The sequence below is a fragment of the Passer domesticus genome, chromosome 11, assembly GCF_036417665.1.
Source record: "Passer domesticus isolate bPasDom1 chromosome 11, bPasDom1.hap1, whole genome shotgun sequence".
In the NCBI taxonomy this organism is placed as follows: Eukaryota; Metazoa; Chordata; class Aves; order Passeriformes; family Passeridae; genus Passer; species Passer domesticus.
In genome coordinates, this window is record NC_087484.1 from 23,274,983 (window position 1) to 23,298,629 (window position 23,647).

At 44.1% G+C, this 23,647-nt stretch overlaps 1 protein-coding gene and 2 long non-coding RNA genes across 8 annotated transcripts; 2 read left to right on the top strand and 1 right to left on the bottom strand.

The window, feature by feature from the left end:
* The first annotated feature begins 55 nt into the window (after positions 1-55).
* On the top strand, positions 56-21,530 carry KLHL24 (kelch like family member 24). Of its 5 annotated transcripts, XM_064435827.1 has the most exons (8): positions 56-222; positions 1,936-2,028; positions 5,394-6,381; positions 11,305-11,489; positions 12,384-12,502; positions 13,566-13,754; positions 14,182-14,370; positions 15,503-21,530. In XM_064435827.1, exons 3-8 carry the CDS (start codon positions 5,462-5,464, stop codon positions 15,701-15,703), a joined length of 1,803 nt encoding a protein of 600 aa, XP_064291897.1. In that variant the 5' UTR covers positions 56-222; positions 1,936-2,028; positions 5,394-5,461; the 3' UTR covers positions 15,704-21,530. The 5 variants fall into 5 exon arrangements, with proteins under 5 accessions (XP_064291897.1, XP_064291901.1, XP_064291898.1 ...); XM_064435831.1 differs by lacking the exon at positions 1,936-2,028; XM_064435828.1 differs by lacking the exon at positions 56-222 and having other exon boundaries at positions 793-2,028.
* On the top strand, positions 6,392-9,150 carry LOC135309644 (uncharacterized). Its single transcript, XR_010369836.1, has 2 exons — positions 6,392-6,595; positions 7,328-9,150. It is a non-coding gene; the product is annotated as an uncharacterized LOC135309644 (long non-coding RNA).
* Positions 21,196-23,457, bottom strand: LOC135309643 (uncharacterized). Of its 2 annotated transcripts, none has more exons than XR_010369835.1 (2): positions 23,312-23,457; positions 21,196-22,444 (listed from the first exon to the last, which is right to left on the bottom strand). It is a non-coding gene; the product is annotated as an uncharacterized LOC135309643 (long non-coding RNA). The 2 variants fall into 2 exon arrangements; XR_010369834.1 differs by lacking the exon at positions 23,312-23,457 and adding an exon at positions 22,992-23,288.
* Between the last annotated feature and the right edge of the window lie 190 nt (positions 23,458-23,647).

Sequence of the window (23,647 nt, forward strand, 5' to 3'; positions counted from 1 at the left end):
TGACATCATGTGCGGCGGCTCGGCGGTCACATGCCCCGCCAGCCCCTTTGTTTTGAGCGGCGCTGGCAGCGCGACCGGCGGCGGAGAGGCCCGAGCGCGCTGCACCGCTCCGGACCGCACCGCTCCGCTCCGCGCCCACCCACCTGGCCCGACCGACCCCGACCCCGACCCCGGCCCCGGCGGCTCCCGCGGGGCGCAGCGCGGCAGGGCGCGCTCCCGGCTGTGAGTGCGGGGCGGCGGGGCGCGCTCCCGGCGGGAGGGCGAGGGCTGCGGTGCCCCACGGCGGGCCGGCAACCGCCGGGGAAGGCGCGGGGGCTGCTGCGGGACAGCCGGGGCGCGGGGCCGAGAGGCGGGGTAGGCCGGCACCGTTAGTCGCCGCGGAGGGGACAGCGCGTCCGGGCTCTGCTGGCAGCGCGGTGCCAGGCTGGGGAAGGGCTGTGGGCAGCGGCGGAGCCCCGGGGCCCGCGCCGGTGCGTGTGTGCGGTGCTGCTGCTGCTGTTGTTGTTGTTGTTATGGTTGTTGTTCCCCGCCCCCGGCTGGCGGGCGCTGCGCTCCCGGCCCCGCGGGCAGAGCGGGCGGGGGGCGCGCGGAGCCCCCACAGCCGCTCCGCTCCGCGCCGCGGGTCCGCGCGACCCCCCGAGCCCCCCGCGGGCGCGGATTGGCCGCGCGGGCGGGCGGGGGCGGGGCCGGGGCGCGGATTGGCCGGGGCGCGGGGGGGCCCGGCGCGGCCCGGGTGAAGGTGAGCTGGAGGGCGGGCCGGGAGGAGCCATTTTGTGCCGCCGCCTCCGGCCGCGCCGCGCTCGCCTCCGCTCGGTTTCGGTGCCGCGCTGGTCCCCCCGGGCTCCCTGCCCGGCCGTGCCGTGCCGGGGCTGGGCGCGGGTGGGTCCGCTCTGCCGCTTTCCCCGCTTTGCCGTGCTCCAGCCCGGCGGGCGCTGGCCGGTGCCGGATGTGCTGGCATCTGGCTGAACCCCGGAGCCCTGGGAACACTGGCCGGGGCTCAGGCTGGGTTTGGCTTAGCAAAATCTGAATCACGTGCGAGAGCGACAGCGAAGCCAAGGGGAAGGATTGGGACTGTTTCTCTGTTTACCCATACGTGAATGATACTACGCAGTGTGCTTTTTCCCTACTTTTTCCCCCCATTTAAATTGTTTTTTTCCCCTCTGACAGACCTTTTCGTTTACAAAACGGTACATAAAGGCTTCTGCAGTTTCAAGGTGTCCTTTTTCAGTGCTTGTTTTTGTTTTGTTTTACTTAATAATCATGACTCTCATGTCCCAGTCAGTTTCTGTTTTTTACTGGGTGACTTTTGAGGGCATTTAAGGCTTTTTCTGTGTGTGTCACTAGCTTGTATAACTATTGAGTTTTGCCATTCTTTCTTTTTTAGAAATGAAGAGAGTGTCTTACATTAGAACAAAAAACTTCTGCAGTTGAGCTAACTTGTATCATGTCAATCAGTTCGATCAGGTCAATTCTTGTTTACTAGTTAATCTGTATTCTTAAAAACTTCATCTTAGACATTCCAATCCTCAATATCCCTTGTAAACCAAGAATTTTTATTAAAAAAAATTCCTTAAAACCAACAACATTTTTGATCTTTTTCGTATCACAGAGAAAGATGAAGGAAGGCGAAATGCTGCGTTTGTTTTTTTTTTGTCAGAGGGCAAGGTTATGCTCTTTTTGCCCACGCCCTCTTCCTTTCCAAACAAGCAGAGCACGTGCGGCCGGGGGATTTGTTCTGTGCCTCAGGGTAACCCCACACCGCCTTATCTCCCATCACACAACACCCGCACTGGCCCAGCCTCAGCGGCAGCTCCAGGCCTGGGCACAGCACTGTTCCCGTGCTGGTTTGGGCTCTGGGGGCTCGGCTCGCGGTGACAGCGCGGTGCTGCCGGCCCGGCCCGGCCCTTGCCAGCGCCTCCCCTTCTCCCCTCACAGGCGTCAGCGCTCCCGCCTCGCCCGCTGCTGGCAGCGGTGGCCACGGGCTGGACGTCGCCTCCCGGCAGCTGCAGAAGCCCAGCGCAGCCTCAGGTACTCGGAAAGCACAGCCCGGGGGCGGGCTCTGGGCCCGGGCTCACCTGGGGATGAGGTGTGGCTGGAGGGCTGGCCCCGAGCTCCGGGACACGGGGCACGGGAGCGCGGCTGCGGCTGAGGGAGAGGGGCAGCGCTCAGCTGGGGCCTGCGCTAGGGAAGGAGGGGTTCACTGCAACACAACTATTTTATGAAAGAGGATTTCCTGATAGAAGGTGTCAGGGCAAACGTTTTATAGACTTCTTCTGGCAGCCTGTGAGTTGGGCTTGTAGGGTGTTTCTGAGGAGCAGCTTGTGCAGACAGGCTTAGGGGTGGTGTAGGTGAAGGAAATAGAGGAACCTGAACTCGTGGTGAACCCAGCTGAGCTCAGAGATACGTGTGCGTGAGGTAACATCCATGTCAGAGCCATGTCTGTGTCTGGAAAGCATTTGTAAAACCTGTTGATTATAAGTGTGATTTGTTTTACCTGTCTGGTTTTTCAAATGTGTAGACTCTGAATGCTTAAGATCCATCCTTGTTGACCCTTGCTCAGGCAAGTAATCCAATAGATTTTGTATTATTTTTTCTCTTTGATCAAATACTTCCCAGTACTTCGGTGAGGGGGAAATTGTATTTTTCTTTTGCTTTGTTTAAGCTTACGGAAGAGATCTGAGTGTTAAATTCTCTGGATGACTGGTGTTTTACAGTGCAGGGTCTGTAGGCAGATAAGGCATATAAGTGCCTCTGCACCCAGGCAGGGTGCAGACAGGTCTGTGTTTCCCCCCTTTGCACAGTATCCAGCTCAGCCTCAGGCACAGGTTCCCCTCTGCTTTTCCCACTTTGGCAGCTGGAAGGTGACATTTGAAAACTGCTAGAGCAAGATTTGCAGGAAGGCAGCATGTAAATGTGATAGAGCTGAACATGTGACGCTGTTACTGATAGGCTTGTGAAATTGTTTTGCTGAAGCAAACCTGCAGAAGTAAGTAACTGGACAGAAATGGAAGGAAAGTACATTTAAAAACAGTACGTTCTGTGATGAAGTGGAGTTCTTTCTTTCTCCTTTTTAGTATTTTATTTGTGATTTTAAAATATTTATCCCCTTGAGTAGTTTTTACTCTGGATTTTTTTTTTCATTCTCCCATTTCTTTAAACCATTAGGACGTTAAAAATAAAAATCATTTGCTGACCATTAATTTTGTGATGTCCTAAGCATAAAAGACATTGCTTCCTTCAGTGAGCAGTTGTAGCCCAGAGCCCTTGTTTCTGGTTATTAATGATTGCATAATACAGTACTGTCTTAACTTCTCACATAATGAGAAAGATACCATCTTGAAGAATTTCTACTTAGTTGCTGTGTTTTGCCCTTTCATGCAACTTTAGGGTCTTGCTTTTCATTTCAAGCTGTCTTTGGAAAAGTTCCCTTAGCTTCTGTGAAATTAATCTGATATAAATCTGCGATGCTGGAATTGAGCCTTTCATGTTTATATTTATATTTGCGTTGTTGTATTTCCCTTTGCTGCTTTGTTTCTGCCCACTTCCTCATGCGGGTAGTACCTAGTTAGTAGCAGTTGAAATTCGGTGCAGGGGTGGGATTTTGGCAGCAGGGCTGGTGAGGTGCTGGGGGTGGTGGTTGGTGTTGTTTTGTATCGGGGCTGTGTCACTGCGGGGTGAAGTGATTGTGCAATAGGTGAGATAGAATGTCAGCTGCAGATCAGATTGTCCATTTGTGCCTCGTTAGTCTCTCTGAAGCAATCAGTTATTAGATAGGCTCATTGCAACAGCGTTTTTCAGGCATCAGTGTGACAACTGGTCCTATTTCAAGTCAAATTAAAACTAAGTGTTTTGTAGGGTAAATGAGCCCCAGACCAAGAATCTACCTTGTAAATTTGTGTAAAAAATTTTATGGGGAACGGGATAGTTTTAGAACCTCTTTTCTCAATGAGTGAAGGGGCAGCCTGCATTCTTTCCTTGCTGTTTGTTCAGATGGTGCCTTTTAAAGGTGCTGTGTAAAAAGGCTGTTTAAAAAAAGCACGTCCATTGTGTGCTATATTAAGTAGTGACGTGGCCAGTCTGGGACTGGGTAATTGCAGCTCTGAGGATGGAAGCTCGTCAGGAAATGAAATTGCCGTGAGGAGTTGGTGTTTCCTGACTGTGGATTCAGGGAAACTGAATAAAACCTTGGGAGGCATGAAAAAAATTTCCATAAACGTAAAAATAATTCAGTTTGTGGCATTGTAGACATACAAGTAAATATTACAAGCATTTGGAATTGTGCCAATGCCAGGCCCAAGAGGGTGCGTTTCCAGCCTTTTGCTACCTTAGTGTATCTTGGTGTACGTTCATCCAGGTCATTTTTAAGGTCAGGAGAGGCAAAAAGCCCTGTTGTGGTACATTGGTTGCTCTCACTAACTCTTGCATGCATTACTTGCAAAGTCAGCTACATTTTCTTCACCTACACACTTCAATATTGGCACATGCAAACGTTTGAGTATTTGATTTCTGCAACTTCAGTGCTCTGATAATGTGAGTGTTGTGTTTGCATGCTGGGAGGAACCTTTACACTTGTACTTGAAACTGGAAGGTGTTCAAGCAGAAACTTCTGCTAATAATTATTTGCCAGTAGTGCTTTGGAAACAGAAAATTTCGCTGTCCTCAGCAAGTTGCCCTTTGTTCATATTTCCAGTAGTTTTAAACAAAAAAATGTGGTTCATCTTTCATTCTGGTTTGTGTGTAGCAGTTTACATTCATTTTAATCAAATTGTAGATTGTCCGTGAACTAATTTTTAGAGGTTAGGAATGAACAGGTAAAAACTTACAGTCAAGGTTACTTGTTGAGATCACAGATTGTTATTTAACTCTAGTGTTACAAGACTTCATTATGATAGACTTTATAATGAAAATGGAGTGGTTACTCAATTAAATTTTTGCTTTTAAAATTTCAGTCTTCCCCCCCACCACCCTTTTTCACTAGTGCTATTATATTAGTACTTTGGAGGCTCCAGCTGAAATGAGGATCACACTGAAAAAGGGAAAAGTTGAAGCTCTTGATCATTATTCAGGAGATTTTTGGCTTCTGTCCAGCCAGGTGATTTGCTAGAGTTGAGATCTTGAGATTTTTTTATCTTGCACAGTAATGCAGTACCAGTGATTCTGGGACATTCAGAAACTGCCATCCAACTGTTTCCTGGGTATATTTTGCATTGAACACTTGGCAGTGCTGCACTGCCCTGGGCAGGGTGCACACTAGTTTGCCCTGTGCTTGCCCTGACCAAGAAAGGTCAGCAATTTCATCAGTTCTTAGAGTGAGCAAACAAGTATCTTGTCTAAGTCCTGTGATGCAGCTAAGAGTGTGTCAGACTGAATACTGAGGTGTTTTCATTTTTCAGACCGTTGCACTGAGAAGGAGAACCTCTGCAAGTTTTTCTCAATGACTCTATAGCCAACTGATGTAACAATGGTACTAATATTGGGACGCAGACTGAATAGAGAGGAGAGCGGGATTCGAGATTCCCCTGCAACCAAGCGGAAAGTTTTTGAAATGGACCCAAAATCGTTGTCAGGCCCTGAGTTTTTCGACTTCTCCTCGGGATCATCCCACGCAGAAAGCATTCTCCAGATCTTCAATGAATTCCGAGACAGCCGGCTGTTCACGGACGTCATCATCTGCGTGGAGGGCCGCGAGTTCCCGTGCCACCGCGCCGTGCTCTCGGCCTGCAGCAGCTACTTCAGAGCCATGTTCTGCAACGACCACAGGGAGAGCAGGGAGATGCTGGTGGAGATCAACGGCATCTTTGCCGAAGCCATGGATTGCTTTTTGCAGTACGTGTACACGGGCAAGGTGAAAATCACGACGGAGAACGTGCAGTATCTCTTCGAGACGTCGAGTCTGTTCCAGATCAGCGTCCTGCGCGACGCCTGCGCCAAGTTCCTGGAGGAGCAGCTGGATCCTTGCAACTGCCTGGGCATCCAGCGCTTCGCAGACACGCACTCGCTCAAGACGCTGTTCACCAAGTGCAGGAACTTCGCGCTGCAGACCTTTGAGGATGTGTCCCAGCACGAAGAGTTCCTGGAGCTGGGGAAGGACGAGCTTATCGATTACATCTGCAGCGACGAGCTGGTGATCAGCAAGGAGGAGATGGTGTTCGAGGCCGTGATGCGCTGGGTGTACCGCGCGGTCGAGCTGCGCCGGCCCGTGCTCCACGAGCTCCTGACGCACGTCAGGCTCCCGCTCCTGCACCCCAACTACTTTGTTCAGACTGTGGAAGTGGACCAGCTGATTCAGAATTCCCCAGAGTGCTATCAGCTGCTGCACGAAGCCAGGCGATACCACATCCTTGGAAACGAGATGATGTCTCCCAGAACTAGGCCACGCAGGTGAGGAAATCCTTTTAACCTTTTTTTCTGCAGAAGGACATAATTTGATGTACTGATGTTTGATATGTGCATGCCTGGAGAAACGTCTCTTGCAGATTATTTTACTTTGCTAAACTCTGGAGCTGCTGCAGTTACCCTTCTGTACTTCCCCACATGTCTGAGAATGTGCATAAATGAGTCTTTTTACACAGAGCGCTGTATTGTTCTAAAAAAGGTAAGTGAAGTTATATTACCTTGCAAGTAAAATACTTTCTTAAGGTTAATGTTTGCTAGGGGAGATCTTAAGTTACTTCATACAGTAGCAGTGTCTTGAAGAGAACTTACTGTGCTGTGGCAGGAAAACCACTCCATTTCCCCAGCTTTCTTTTTGTAACAAAGTCATGTAAACGTACAGCACACCACAAAGGATGTGGATGTGGGTATTATGTTTTCAGAGCATTTCCTTGCTACATCACAAATATTTTACAGGTGGAGTAGCACATGTATTTTTAATAGACAGCAGAACAACAGGTTGTTAACTGTAAATAAACCAGATATTGTATTTTCAAAGAATCATGAAACAGTTCCTGAAGTATTTTGTGCTCATTCAGTGACATTTTAATAATTCACAATTGCTGCTGCTTAATAATGTGTTACACAAATAGGTGACTGAGGTTGCAAGAAGAAATGAGGAAGAATCCATTAGTGGCATTTATGAGCAATGGCTATTATGATTCTTTTTTTCCTGAAAAATATTTTCCCTGTCTCATGTCAGCGATAGCAGAGATGATCGTTCATAGTTAACTCCAGCTGATTTGAGCAGTTTTTATTAAAATCGTATGTTGTGTTAAGGTGATGCAATGATGGTCTAGACAGATTGTATTAGGAGTTACTCCTCTTTGTTTACTCTTACTCATATGTGGTTGCTCTACAGTGACTCTGCAGGGAACCTTTATTTTTTTGGCAGGTGTTAAAGGCTTGCTTAAGGGGAAAAAAAACCACTTGGCAGTGTTTGCCCCATTAGTGGCTTTCCAGTCGTCAGTCCTGCCGTGAGAGAAGAAATTCATCCTAAAGTCCCTGCAGCCCTGCTTCCACCCAGGCTTTCTAAGCTGTGCCGTGGGAGGTCTGAGCAAGCGTTTGGATCACGGCACTTTGGGAATTGCTGCAGTGGTTGTTTCTGGGCTGCAGGGAGGGACCACGGGAACTCAGACAGTCTGAGGGGGCTGCAAGCTGCAGTGTTTGGTTTGGTGTTTGTTCTGCTTTTCTTACTCAGTTGGCTGAGGAAGGCAAATACACTCAGGAGTTCTGTCAGTGTGGGGGATGGATGTGCTTCAAATTCTGAACATCCCCAGAGTGGGGCTCTGGTGAAGTACCTTGCCTAATACAGGTGATTTCTGAACCCCGGGGGGTTTGTTGGTTTTACTCCTGGGTTTTTTAAACTGCAATGGGAGCTTGAGTAGATAGGAACAAGAGAAGTAATTTACAAAGAGAAAAACTGGCTGGCATCCCAGCAGGAATTTTTTCCCCTTTTCTATATTACATTCATGGAATAGTTCTTTGTCATTTGTTTCTGTTGTCTGTTTGTTTCCGTTGCCTATAGCAAAAAGGGATGATATTCTGCAATAGTTGCCAGGTCCCCCTTCCCCCATGTTTTCATCGACCTTTTCTGGGGGCTTTGGGGAGGGGAGGGCAAAAGGAGAGCTCTTCTCCTTTTTTCTTGCCTTCCTCCGATATCTTTTCTGTATAAACTATTTCTAAAAGGAGACAGGCTCCAGGATAAAAAATTCCCACAGCAGTGCTTTTGGTGAAACTTTGGGATATAAATTGTGATCAGTTGTATGGATATGGATGCACCCGTGGGTGAAGTGGGTTCTACTTGTTTTTTCAAAGAACAGACTACATTGCAATTCAAGTTGATTTTTTTTTTTTTTTTGCTTTTTGAAGCCAGTGAATAGTTACCTGGCAAGTTAAGAGTTAAATAAAAGTTTAAAGTGTGGCATAACTGTTCTCTTTGCCACTAAGGCGTCCTTGGCAAATGCAGGTCTTTCTGAGACAGCCTTTCAGTTATGGACTTGCAACAGTGACATCTTGAGGCTGTCCCTCCTGTCCCTGTGAGCCTGTCCTGGCCCTCCTGTGGTGTTGCACCACAGATCTGCAAGCTGAGACCAGGCAGAGCAGTGACACACTTCCATCCCCAAAACTGCAGGGGCTCTTCCTGCTGTGTGCCTTCAGACCCTGGTCAAAGCTGCTGTTCAGCTGTCTGGTACCAGTGCCTGAGTGTGCTCTTTAACCAGAAATCAGGATGTTCACACATTCCAACATGTCCTTTTTGGTTGTCTACGGAAAGCTTCAATGTCGTCCCTTCTTCTTCCCATTGGAGATGGGTTTCTGTTCCACTTTGCATTTTGTCTGCTACATCATTTGCTACCCAAAATTAATTTAACAGTGAGGAAGAAAAATGTAGTGATTTACCAGAATTTCTGTAGTTTGTAGCAGGGTTTTGAATGTGATCAGTTTGAAGTACCACAGGTTCTTCTGTCCAGCTCATGCTGTGCTGGTTGGTGTTTTCACCTCGTCAAGAGGTGTGTGTGGAGCTCAGGACCCCTGGAAAGCCTGCTCTTGGGTTTGCATGGAATTGTATGACACCTTTGATTGTCTTCCACTCCCCCTTTTCTATGTAATGCACCGTTCTTGGTGGGATGGTGTCTCCTGGAATCTTTACAGACTGTTTTAACACTGTTACTTTGCTCACAATGTTTCTTCTGAGGGCTACAAGAAGGGCTTCCTGTACCACTGGTTGAGGTCACAGCTTTTTCTAACCTTCATTTAAATATATCCTTAGTTCTTTTCTGGAATTAGCCTTTGCCTGAATGTTATTTTTGTGTATTCCTACCACATTTTACTATTTTTTAAAATGGGTGTGCACTCTGTCATTTGAAAAAAAATAAAAATTGGAACTAACTATAAAACCTGCACAGAGCAAAACTCATTCAAGAAAATACAATGAGGAAAATTTTTCTTACCTGAAGAAAGAATCTGATCATTTTAATACCCATTTAATATGGATATTAAAATGTTAGGAAATTTTTTTTATTCTCTTTGGATTTGAAATACTGTGCTAAATTAATATTTTCTTGAAAAACTCCCTTACAGCAATTCATAAAAAGCTCTCTCTGAGAAAAGTTTTTTAGTTCATTTAGTTTTAAACCAAAGATGAATAATCTGCCACAGTCATCTTTTCAGTGAGTGAATGGAGGCCTTAATTCTAATCTAGAAAGTAATGCACAGGCAAACCTCTCTGTACACAATTAGCTGGTGTCTTTGGGCTTGCTTCTAAGGCAAATTATGAGTGTCTTGCTTTTATGGAAGTTCTTTTCCTGGGTAATGCTTGGTTAGCACAGGAACTTCCCCTCTCCTACCCTTTGAGAGATTCTTTTCAGAGCTGTTCCTCAAAAAAGCAAAACCCAGTAAACAGTAAATGCATAGAAACCAGGAGGGAGTGTGACTTCAAAGCTGAGCAGCTGGGAAGAGTTTCTTCTGATGGGTTCAGGTGGGTAAGGTCCATTCCTCAGGCACATCTCATTTATCTCATCCTGTGGGATGCCAGCATTTAGCATTGCCTTTGCCTGTTTGCAGTATTCTGGGTAGAAACCTGTATGGAATATTTCAATTTGGTGTGTGGTGACAAGGAGATAGATGGGCTCACGAGTTTTATTCATGATGTTTCAACACAGGGAAAGCTTCAACAGGATTTATAGGTGAATATGTGCATAAGTTCATGTTGGGAACTTGAGGGACAGATCATGTAACTTTCACCTCAAATCCAGTCATAAAACTTTTCTTTATTTTTGAGAGAAGACTGCAGTCTTCAGCAATGGCATGAATGTCTGTTCTGTGAGATACCTATTCACAGTGGGATCATAGTAGGAAACAGAACACAACAGAGGCTCATCAGAAATAAAATCAATCTCACATTCATGTTTGCTTAACTGACAGCAGTCCTTGAAATAACTATGTCAGTGCAAAGTGCTTTAATTTTAAAATGCTCTGGAAAGAAAAGAGTTTGTCACAAATGGTGACAAGAAGTCAAGTCTGAGAGGAGGAAAAAAGTGGTCACAGTTTGATTTGCACATCAGAGGTCCTTGGTTGATTCTCTACATTGAAATGTTCATTAATTTTTGTTAGCTAATTTCTGTTACTGCTGTGAATATAGAATATGTATAATGCAGAATTATCTGGTTAGTAGCAGGATAATCAGTGTATGGAATAGAACTTAAAGGTCTATTTGGGTACATTGCAGACTATCTAATGCCTGATTTATTCCCACCAAGTTATAGTTTTTTGTTTTAGGTTTGAAATTTTATTTCAGTACTCCTTAATGTTTCCTCCTGTCACTGCTGTTTTCAGTTTTACTGTGTGTTGGCTCTAAGGTCTTTCTGGTTTTCTTTATTTTGGTGACTACATTCCTTCTGCTTTTAAACATTTGGAATATTTAGGTGATGTAAAGTGTTTTAGATTTTGTAAAGCTCAGGAGGGGGAATGAAGACTGATTTCATTGTGAAACAGGTTGTTCATCTCATTGTCTCTGGCCTGGCTTGAACTCTGTTTCTGATCTATGTGTACAGTCAAAGGAAAAACTTTATTATAGTAAGAGCTTTCTATGTTATTTAATGACATGTTTTTTATATAGAATGTTGTGCAGAGCAGGTCCACCACGTACACAGGACTCCTGTCAGTGTGGTAACCTGCTGTGTATTGAGACAGCTGGAAACAGTGAAAACCTGCTTGATAAATAACTCTTTATTCTATTTTATTTTCCATTGTTGTTATGAAGTTAAAGCTAAATAGTATTTTTTCTGATTTTTGCAGAGTTTTGAAGACAATGTTGTTTGGCCTCCATGTACAATATCCCTACATCTTAATTTTCTGTGTTCTCTTTTTTAGATCAACGGGTTATTCTGAGGTGATAGTTGTTGTTGGAGGCTGTGAACGAGTTGGAGGGTTTAATTTGCCATACACGGAGTGCTATGATCCTGTGACAGGAGAGTGGAAGTCACTGGCTAAGCTTCCAGAGTTTACCAAGTCTGAGTATGCCGTGTGTGCTCTGCGGAATGATATTCTTGTTTCAGGTGAATAATCCTAAACAATTCAAGACTTCTTTCTTTGTTTGGTTGGTTTTCCTTGTGTCCTGTTCGTGGGGTGTGTTTGTTTTGGTTTGCTTTTGAAGTAGTGTGGCAGATCTTTGTACTGTGAACTTCCAGAAGCTCAGCTGAAAGTCACTTGCTGCTGTGAACACCATCCCCAGCACAATCTTACTGTAAACAAAAGTGTTTTCTGGAGTTCTTGTTTGGCACGAATCTGCAGTTTTTTACAGCTGATTCCAGGACATCAGTTGTATTTAAAGAGACCAGCTAACTAATGGCTGCTTTGAAATACAGCAGGAGCTTGTGTGCTGCAACAGCTGGGAAAACTACAGACAAAAAATCCCAAGCAGGCTTCTCCCAGCAGCACATTTGGTCCTTTAGCAAGGGAGAATTACCAGGTGCAGCTGAGGGTTCAGACAGCAGGCTGTGTGTGCTGGTTTAACCAAAGCAATGTCTCCTCAGGTGTGTGTGCCTGTGTCACTGGAACAGAGGGAGAAGCCAAGGAGATGCTCCCAGAGCAGAGGGGGGTGGGGGGATGTGCCACAGGCAGGGCATTTCAAGGGTCTCATCTGGGTGGTGGCACTGCAGGAAATCTGAAGAGCTTGGGCAAAAGCCATTAAAATGCATTCTAACTTCAAGGAATAATCTGGTGTGATTTCAGTGTTATGGGAAAGGAAAACGTGTGGAAAAAACTTACTGTGATTTTATCTTTGAAATCCACTGCAAATTACTTATTCAGTGTAATGTATAAATACTGGTAGATCCTTATTACATCCCAGAAGTGGATATCAAGTTTCCACTGCCCACTCTAGAGGGGAGTTTTAATCATTAGCATTGTCCATTCAATAATTATTCAAATTGGCATGTTTCATTTTAAAGGTGGAAGAATCAATAGCCGGGATGTCTGGATTTATAACTCTCAACTTAACATTTGGATCAGAGTTGCCTCCTTAAATAAAGGCAGATGGAGACATAAAATGGCTGTTCTTCTGGGTAAAGTAAGAGAAATATATTTTAATTTATTTTAGTGGGAATGTTTGCTCTATATAAGGAAACAGAGGAGAAAATACTTAAGTGTTACTTTGTATTTAATGTAAAATAATTTTTAAATTATTTTTATATTTTCAAGTATAATACTTCAAACGGTTAGGCTCTTCATCAGTCAGACACTACCCATGGACATGAAAATCACCTTACTGCTCATTTATTTTTTGGGGTTTTTTTTCTTCATCATTGAAGTGGCTTATTTCCCAGAAGCAAAATTTTGGGAAGCAAAGAAGCATCTGGATTTGCCTGTGCTTCAAAATGCTAACAGTTCATGTAGTTATTAACAGAAACTGATATTGCTCTAAACGTTGGCCGCTTTATTGAATGTTTTCTATGAAATAAAGCAAACACATGTCATGTGGAAATGGGAGGTTTTGCTATATTTTGAAGGCAAATATGTCTGGCCATAAAACCACTAGCTGGGACTCCCATACTGAAAGTTAGACAAGATGTGCTTGTGGTGTCACTTGATCTTCTTAGAGATGAAACCTGCAGCTAAGCAAGCAGAGGGAAGAAGGTAATCACAAATAATGAGGAGCTCTGCTTCCTAAATATGAAAGAAGAGACAAGAAAGTAGAGTTTACAAACTGAGAGGAGGAAATGGTTCAGTAAGCAAGTAGGGAAAAAGCAAAATACCAAAAAAGCAAAGGTAAACTCAGATGGGCATTTGCTGCTGCTGTTGTTGCTGACTGTTATCTAAAAAAAGAGAAATACAGAGGAATGCTTTTTCTAACAAATGCTATTCAAATAAGAAGTTTCTACTGCAGTATTAATAATACTATGCTTTGGCATGTGTTTGCAGTGTCATTCCACATGTGACTGAATGGAACTCTCCAGGGAGTCTTTACCTGTTATTTTCAGACCATATTCTTCTCCTTCTGTGTATAAATAAAAAATGTGAGGAACGTGTCCCTTGACAAACCCAGCAAATCAGTTTTAAATGGATTGGATTTGCTATTTAAATGTAATAGCTGCTGCCAACAGGACATGATGGTGGTTTCACCCTTTGTGCAGGTGTACGTGGTGGGAGGATACGATGGGCAGAACCGGCTGAGCAGCGTGGAGTGCTACGACTCCTTCTCCAACCGCTGGACTGAGGTGGCTCCCCTGAAGGAGGCTGTGAGCTCCCCCGCTGTCACCAGCTGTGTTGGCAAGCTCTTTGTCATCGGGGGTGGCCCTGATGACAACACCTGTTCTGACAAGGTCAGTTGCCTCTGTTGGGTTGTATCTTCTATCCACAGCAAACTGGATTGCTGGTTTAAAACCAGGTCCTGCAGGAGATCTGCTTGAGCTGTTTTTTGCTGGATGGAGTGTGGAGTTATTCTAATACAAAAATACAGAGAAGAAAACATTAATTGATCAGTACTCTTCCTGTAGTCTTTCTCATGGATACATTGCATATATCATTGGCTTCACAAGTTCTGTGAATTCTTAAATGGAATTGTTTGGAAAACAATGTAAAATATGCCTCATATGTGTACATTACTGATATATGGATCTGCATGTATGTTGATTCCAGTTATTTTGGGGAGGCACTGCTGCTTTGTCTCTCCTTGTGTGACCTGTGTGGGTGGGCCAGGCTGTTCCTTCAGTTGGGCTCTCAGTCCGAAAGGCCTGTCGTTGTTTCCAGGTTCAGTCTTATGATCCTGATACCAATTCCTGGTTGCTCCGTGCCACCATCCCCATTGCCAAGAGATGCATCACGGCCGTGTCCCTGAACAACCTGATCTACGTTGCTGGCGGGCTCACCAAAGCCATTTACTGCTATGACCCCATTGAGGACTACTGGATGCATGTACAGAATACATTCAGCAGACAGGTAATTACCAATCAAAAACCCAAAGGCAGCTGAAAGGTACTTTTGGACATTGTTATCTTGGTGTTAAATAAGTATACATTTGCTTGACCCTGATAGAATTGTCTCTCTGATTCCATTCCTGCTTTGCTCTTCATCTGTGATGTTCATTCTGAACATCACAGGAGGTTTCTAAACCAGTAGCTTTTCAGCTGGATGTCACTTAGGCAGTCCAGGCTTTGCTTGAGAGCTGTTACTGTTGAAGAACAGTAGAGTGGATGATGATTTCATTACATAGACATTACCTTCTGTTGTATGTTGTCATTTAGACTAAAGGGAGTAATTTCCTTATAATTGATTAAAGCCTTTCAGTGTAACAGGAAATACTGAAGGCTGTTTTTACAGTGTGAAAAAGCCCCACTGTATAGCACAGAAAGTGTCTGACTTCAGCAGTGAGAGCTCTCATTTCCACGTGTGGGACACTGAGCAGGATTTAAATGAGTCTGCTCACTAGTGAAGTGTGTGTGCAGCAGTTACATTTCCCCGTGTTTTAAAAACACCAATCACATATTCTATGGTGTTGCCTTAAGAGAAATTTGTTCTTTTTTCCCCAGCCTTCCCTGTTTTAATCTGTGTTCTCTATTTAACTGAGTATTTTTTGAGGAAGAAATAAAATCCTGTATCTGTTTCAAGTAAGGCATAGCACTGTCTTTTCTTGTGCACTATTTTTAGTCATGCCTTTCTTCCTCTCCACATTTACACCCCTTTTCATTATCTGTTACTCCTCTAAGGTGCTTCTCCTTTTTCCCATTCTTTGCATTAATAGTACCTCCAGTGGTCCCTCTTCTGAAAACCTTTGTTCTCTCCTCCTTTCCCTATCTCAGATCTTTCAGTGGTAAGTACAGTGTTCAGTTGTATTCCATTGTTCCCTTTGTCTGATCTATGTGTAATAAAGGCTTGGACCTGAAATAGTCCTGTGCCACTGCTTTCCCTAATTTTTGTGCTCTCTGCACTGGCCCTTTCAGGAGGGAACATTATAGGCCAGGCTGTTTACAGAAGGCAGTCACAGTGTGCCCTCCTGCACTGGGGCAGACACGCACCAATCAAGTCTTGCTTTTTAAATAACAGTGTGTTCCCTTATGTTTTCTTGCAACAGGAGAACTGTGGCATGTCTGTGTGTAATGGAAAAATCTATATCCTTGGTGGAAGACGGGAAAACGGTGAAGCCACAGACACTATTCTTTGTTATGACCCTGCAACGGGCATTATCACAGGAGTGGCAGCCATGCCCAGGCCAGTATCGTATCATGGCTGTGTGACCATTCATAGATATAATGAAAAAGGCTTTAAACTGTAACTTTTCTTGAAAAAAGAAGAAGAATGAATCCAGTGGTCTGCTGCAAGACAGGCTTTTTAAAGATTCCTGAAGTGGGAATTCCCTGCCTAAGTGTCATGAAAATTATATCCTGTGCCTTTAGAAAAAGGGTTAATTTAACTTACCAAACAAGTCTACAAACCTATCCAGTAACCAGAGTTCAGATATATCTGCTGTGGGCTCTGATATGAGAGCAGGACGTTGTACAGTGGTTGGAAAGTTTGCCCTATGTGTCATTAGTAATGAAAACCTTGAAAGCTTTTTGGGGAAAGTGCCTTCAGCATTTGTGCCTGTGTCTTTAAAAGCAATATCTTCAAGGTGTTTCCAGTTCTGCTAATGGGAAGAATGCATAGGCAGGTAAATCCCAAAGAATCATTCTGGATCATTATCTGCAATTTAAAAAGCTCAATTATAATTCCTATGCATCGTTCTTAAAAGCAGATTACTTGGCTTAACCAAGTAGATTTTTTTGGTCAGATCATGCATGGGTTGAAATAAAAAAAAAAAGAAAACGACAACACAAAGAACCAAAGCAAAACCAAAACACCAACAAAACAAGCTACATTGGACAAATAAGAGAACCTCTGAGAAATGCTTTCTTCTGAAGGACAAACTGGGTGTTTGGTGAGCCACTACAACACACTGCAGTGATGCTTGTATACTTTAACCCTGTGGAACTTAGTCATAGTGCTTATAAATGTCCAGCAAAGAAATACAAGGCTACATGACATGGAAAACCAGTGGGTTCAGGCATGCACCTGTGAGGCAAAGTTTGAATCACAGTTTTTACCTTTTTGAATAGTGTGGGTGAAGGCTGAGAGTTACTGGGTTCACTCTGCTCACTGCAGTGTCTAAACTATTGAGGAAATAAAAGGATGTTGAGCTCTGGATTCTCTGTTTTCTGAATCACATTATAAATTACCTGATGATAGAGGTGGGACTTGAGTTTGTGCCCTACAGCTTATAAATTGGTGTTTTGGATGTCTCATCTGCAGAGATGGCAGAGTATCCAGCAAGTATTTCTTGGCCTTTCTTCAGACAATCACTTACTGTAGCACAGTTAAACTACTGAATAAGCTGCTTGGCCATAGATAAAGAAGTTCTGGGAAGGTTCCTCCATTCACCAGAAAAATATCTGTGGACCTGTCCATGTAGCCGTATGATGTGTTTTGGTAATTTTGAAGCCTAGGAAGCACCTGTATTTTGATGCACCACCATTATTGGGTTGGGGTTTTTTCAGTAAAGGTATTTTTGAAGTCCTCCCTAGATTTCTGTACTAGGACTCCTTATTTCCAGTACATAGTTGTACAGTTGAGGCACAAAGATCATAAAAACTGAAATAGCACTTGGGAGTTGGAAAATGAATAGGATTGTCTGTGTACCAATTTCCTGTAAATCACCAAAAACCTCAGGAACTGCCTTTCAAAGGAATTCTGAGGACAGCAGCCAGTAAGGAAATCGGTCGGTGCCAGGGCAGAAAAACCCCATAAAACGCCTGCAGAGCCAGCCCTGGCCTCGGGGTTCTGGTCTCTGTGCTTGCTCAGGAGGGTGAAAACAAGCACCATCTCTGGAACGTTGTTTGTTCCACTGGACTTTCCTCATCTGTTTTCCCAGAGTATTTCTTCATGAGATGGAAATTCTGACCCTCAGTGAAGCTGTGCCAAACTGGGAGTCACCATTTTCAGTAACATGGTCATGAGTTTTAAAGAGCACTGGGAGCTGCACTTTGGGATGCATTAACTTGTAACCTCAGGAAAGGACACAAATTTCAGTTTCTGGCTGAATACCAAACACTGCTTTTGATATGGTAAGAATGCTGATAAAATACAAATCATTGCATATCAGTGATGTAATCAGGAGGTCAGACCCTGAGCATTCACATTGCCCTAAAAAGAAAATCCTTTGATATAATGTAAGACAAATGAATCAGATAAATTAATCCTTTTCTAAGTTTCATCTGTTTTGCTCACCAAGTTTTACTTTGAAATGGCAATTTCAGTACCTGTGAATAAGGTCTGTTGATTGCAGTGGTAATTGCCCTGTAATTGATTTTATTGTACTAACGGCGTATATAGCTTGTGCCATCTTTGTAAATAAAAATGACAGACTATAGGAGCACTTCATTAGAGATGCAATTTGAAAAATATCCTCCTTTCCTTTGATTTCCTCTTCTTTGTATTCAGACTTGTAACATTGTCATGCTATACTGTTTTTAAACAGTGCTTATTCTGTAGGTATAGAACAGTGTCATTTAATCTGTGTTTATAATACTGCACTACTCTGTAAATAACAAGATACTGCTTTCCAAGGTTTTTAAGACTAATTTTATAGTTTATTGGTCTTTTCTTAACAATTTATGTACTGTTACTGTTACCTGTTTTTGAAAATGACAGTGTTTAATGAACCAGTAAATGCAGAAATGTAGATGCAGAAAACTGCTTACAGTTCTTCAGAATCTGTATCAAAGCTGAACAGTTACAGTGTGGAGCACTGCCAAGTGGCAGTTACTGAAGCAATGATTTCTTTAAAACAGGCAGTGAGTGTTTCTTCTTGCTTGTTTACTCTGTAAATAATTTGCACTTATGGCCTTCTCTGTTACAACAACTATTTTTAGATATACTAGAAAAGAACGATTTGACCTTGATTTAATGAAAATGTACCATTTTTCTAGAAGGATGCATTAATTTGGAAGTTGCATTCCTGAGCCACTTGTTCTCCAATGCATTTCACTTAGGTATAAATGGATTCAAAGATTTAACCTCTCACTCTTATGCATATCCAGATGCTTGCAGTTTATGAGCTTGAGCAGCAAGTTGGTTTTAATTTTTTCCTATGTCTCAGCTAGGAGAGAAAGTTGTTAATGTCATCTGCTATAATCAAATTATTTCCATCATAAATGGTAGTAGGTTTGGTAGCTGTAGAGCACCTGCACAAAGGTGTAACTTCAGCCCAGCCATACACAGGAGGGCTCAAGCATCTCCAAGTCACACCTAAAAAATAAATTCTACGAATTGTCTTCACTCTGCTAAACAGAAATGAGTAAATACTTTTATCTATTTTGATGTCCACTTCTGTTCTTAGCAGTGTGATGTTGATTGAAAAGGCAGTTGATGCTTTCTTGCAGCCAGGCTTCTGGAGGGTTCTGAATCACTTACTGATCACTGCAGCACATGCAGCCTCTAGCCCTTGGCTTGTGGCTGAAGCATTCCCCTTCACAGCCATCAGCCACAGAACATTGCCTGCTCATCTTGTAGCTGTAGACTCCCTCCTTGGGAGTGGTTGAGTTGGCACAATTTGTGGAATCTTTTCCATTTTATATTGTGTCTGGTAGGCATTTGGGGGATTGGGCACTGTGCTTTCCCCTCCAGCACCAGAGGGGTCCAGACTGTACTGTTATTTTTTTCTTTTGATTGGCACCAATCCAGTTCTCATCAAAGGTAGCTTTGTTTATACTCTGTTGAAGCAGAGATGTTCATGCAGTTTATGTTGATATGGACCCTTATCATAATTTATGAAGATTTTTAAATAGTATTTTTAACATGGCAAAGTTTTGAGAGAGGCTGATGATGGAGGAGGAGGAAATGTTCACCTGGACAGATTCAGAGGAAGCTTTGGTCACCACTGCTTGAGGGCAAGGACGCTACTGCCTGTTCAGTTTCTTCCTCAGAACAGCTGAGTTCACCTCATTATCTTAGGCAAACACTTTGTTTGTCCTGTTTGTGTTTGACTTGCTGCAAGGACAGAACAAGAAGCAGGCCCACTCACTGCCTGTGACTTGATGTTTGCCCTGCCCAAGGCACAGGGGGGCTGATCAGCAGAGCCGAGCTGAGTCCAGCTCTGAAGAGCAGAGGCAGCAGAAGAGCATTGGAGCAGGCTCAGAGATGGCAGGAGGAGAGCCAGGGTGTTTGGGGGTTGCAGTTTGGCTGGGCTTGCTGAAACCAGGGTGTTCATGATGTTACTAAGTTTGCAATTCCAGATGCTGAAACTCAGGTGGAAAAAATGTTTTCTATTTGTCAACTCACGGAACTCAGCTGGAGCAATAAAGATGCAGATATGCTTATGGTCTGCTAGTGGCAGTGCTCAGGAAAGCCAGGGGTTCATTTTCTGAATTGCCCAAATAGGCAAGTAGCTGTGGAACCCCACATTTACCATTGAAGATGGCAAAACCCAATTCAAGAGCATTAAGAATCTCACAAGACTTGATCATTGTGAGGCACAACGAATATTTTCATCTGAATGTAGTCTCATGTACACAAGAAATTACAAATGAAATGATTTGTTGTGCCTGGTTAAGAAAATCTGAGCACCATATACTCAGAAAAGGAGCCCACAGGGTAAGATGAAATTTCTAAGCAGAAACCTGCTGTCTGGTTGGGGGCCAAGCAGTGCTTTGGGTTTTGTAGAATATGTTTAGCACACAAATTTCCTCAGTATGGAATTATTTCAGATGGCATTAATTGAAATGGATAATGGATCACGATTGTGTAACCAGCAGCCTCCCACCAGGCCCAGACCAGCTGTGGCTCTGTGTTCCCTGCTCGCTGCCTTTGTGTCACACACAGATTCATGATAATGTTACTAAGAACTGTAAGCTATTTGCAAGAATATTTCTTTTTTTCTACTGTAGAGATCCAGTCAGTGCTAGTATGTTTATGTGTGCACATCTGTATGTGAATTATTTTGTGATCATTCTCTGATAGTGCTGTTACAAGTGATGCACATAAAGGCCCTGTGTACAACTTGTTAATAGTGTAATTAGGGTTTAGTTTGTATGATTAGCTCCAAAGAAAATAATGTATGTTAATTTTGAAAAAACCTGTGCCTTGAATTCACCTATATTTTTATCTATTGTGAGGAAGAGCTTGGATTACTCCTCCCAGTTTGTTACCTGTATTATGATTGGTCTTACTGTCCAGACTGTTAATGTCCTCCTAGGAGAAATAAGTCTTGCCATTCATTAATTAGCACAGTTAAACTTCTTGTTTAGAACATGCCTAGAATGCTTCCATTATTACAGTGCTATGGCAGATTTAATCTTTAATCTAGGGAAATCAGTATTTGTTTTTTTTTCTATTTTTTGTTTCCAGCAATGCCTCAGTGACAAAGGACTGAGTTTAGTCTTTGACTTCCTGTCCTTAACATGTACAGTTTCTTGTATTAGTCAGTAGCCTCTGATATTTCTGAACTCTCCGAAGTCATCAACCTCTTGTTCAAGATACAAAATATGAAGCAATAATATGGTGCAGCATGGCAATAAGCAAATCAAGAGACTTGAATGTAATGTACTGTTACTAATTTCATCTGTGTAAATGCTGGACCTATGAGTCATTCTCCTTTTGGTGCACCTGTAGCACTTTGGAGTTGGATTAATAGGAACTACTTGGCCATGGAAAGAGAGTTTACCTCCTGAACTGTTACTCATGTGATATTTTCGCCTGAAATCACATCTTCATTTTCCTTTTTTTGCCAAGGAAAGCAGCAGTTCTTGCTATTCCTTGCCAGTTCCTTTCTTTACTGAAATATAAAAGCTGTAGTTCCACGGAGAGCTGATCTTGCCCTCAAGAACAGCCTGGTGCAGCACAAATGACATTTGAACAGGAAAGCTCAGACCACTTACTGTGTGCCAGAGTCAACGTAAGGATCTCACATACAACATATAAGGTCTTCAGATTGTGCTGACAGTAAAAAAGTGATTTTGTAATGTAGCACAACTGCAGTAACACCTGTTATATTTAAATCTACTTCTTGCATAATTCTCTGAAAGTTTTTTAAAGTTCAGTGTATCTAATAAACATTTGCCTTTTGAATAGTTCACTGTGGTTTATTTAGTTCATGAGAAGTTCCAGGGTGGGGCTTGGTGGTACAAGGAGGAAACTCCCTCCTGCTTTTTTTGGGCCACATAACTTGTTGGATTCTGCCCCTTATGCAGTCTCTCTCATCTGTTCTCCTGCCTCCCAGTCTAGGTGTTTTCCCTGCTCATCCTTCTGTCCTACCAAGGGTAATAAAGGCCAGCTGGGGGCTGCACAGAAGAGTAAACTTGAAAGAAAACTGGAAAAAGTGAAAAGAAGGGGGTGGGATGTGAAAAATTGGTTCATCCTGGGTATTGTGATGACAAGAAAATATGAACAGACACAGAAGGCAAAACCAGCATAGGAAATCTGGAAAAGCTAACAGAACATGGCTTGGAAATAATCCTGTGGGGTTTGTTCTCCTAAAATCAGAGGCTTTGCTATCATGATGCTACACACACGTAGCAGGGCAGGGGCAAGACGTGGTAGAGCCCAGCTGAAAACATGGCAGGCCAGCAGTGACAGGCTCGGATACAGCCACAGACTGGCTCTTGCTGCAGTGCCAGAAGCAACTTCCAGTCCAGTTCAGTGCTTGCAGAAGCTCAGCTTACTGCAGAAACAATCTAGAAAAAAAAATGAAAGGGAATCCCTGCAGGCTGCAAAGCAATGGAAATATATTTGAGAGCTGGAAAGCCCACCTTAAGGTATTTTAAATCTTAAAACACAGTAAACTGGTGGCAGTATTCTAACAGCTTCTTAGCCTTTCCATTAAGCAGAAATAAGGAAGAAAATAAAATTGAACTACATTACAGTCATTCATGGTGAGCAGGATACTAATTTGAGTTTAAGAACAGTCTCCATCCATCTGCCATACTTCACATCTGTTGCTTGGCAGAAAGAAAGGCTAGTAGTGTCAGAAAGGACAGCAGTGATCCTGAAATGAGAAGAAAAGAGGACCTTAGGGGCTCAGCTTTGAACATTCAGCACAGACTTGCTAATTAGTGCCCTCATAAATAAGTTTGCCAATCCATGAGTGAACAGGATGTTAATTTGTGCTGGTTCAGGGCTCACTGCATGAAGCATGAGACTGCCACAGACCATAGCATCAGCTGCACCTCACAGAGGTATTGCAGCCCGGCCAGAACCAAACACAAACCGTGGCATTAACTGCACTCATTGCACTGGTTTAGCTCTGTTTTGAGAATATGAAGTGTGATGACCACTAAGTACAGTATAAAGGTTTTTTGAAGCCTAAGGGTAGACCAGGGCTCCTATCCTGGCCCATGCTGTGAGCTCCTGCTATCCTGCACTTCAGTCACCCCAGGACTCCTTTCTTGGGCCTTTCCTTTCGCTAATCATAGAATCACAGAATCGATTAGGCTGAAAAGACTCAGAGATCGAGTCCAGTCCATGGTGGCTGAACACCACCTTGACAACTAGACCGCAGCACTAAGTGCCACATTCAGTCTTGCCTTAAATACCTGGAGGGAAGGTGACTCCACGCTCCCCGGGCAGCCCATTGCAATGCCTAATCACCCTTTCTGTGAAGAATTTCCTCTTAATGTCCAGCCTGACCCTCCCCTGGCGCAGCTCAAGGCGATGTGCTCTCATCCTGTCCCTTGTTCCCTGAGGGCAGGGCCGGCCCCCACCTGGCTACAACCTCATAAAGAGCCATAAGGTCCCCCCTGAGTGTCCTTTTCTCCAGGCTGAACACCCCCAGCTCCCTCAGCCGCTCCTCATGGGACTCGTGCTCCAGCCCCTTCCCAAACAACGCTGCCATTCTCTGAACACACTGCAGCACCTCTGCTATCCTTTCGTAAAATATCTTCCACATTAAAAAGTCTTTCTCAGATCTTTCAACACGTTAAAACACGGTTGTTCCAAGCAGCAAGTCAGGATCAAATCTCTGCATTCGTCTCGCCATACAGGAACCCGAGCGGGTCGCCCGTCGCGGTTTCTCCGCTGCGACGGGCAGCGCCCGCTCTGCCCACAGCCTGTGCCTGTGCCCGGTCCCGGTCCCGGTCCCGGTCCCGGTCCCGGTCCCGGTCCCGGCTCGCTCCGCTCCGCCCCGAGGGAGCCGCAGGATCCCCGGGCCGTGAGGCGGCACCTGCCCGCCCCGCCCCGCCCCGCGCGCGCT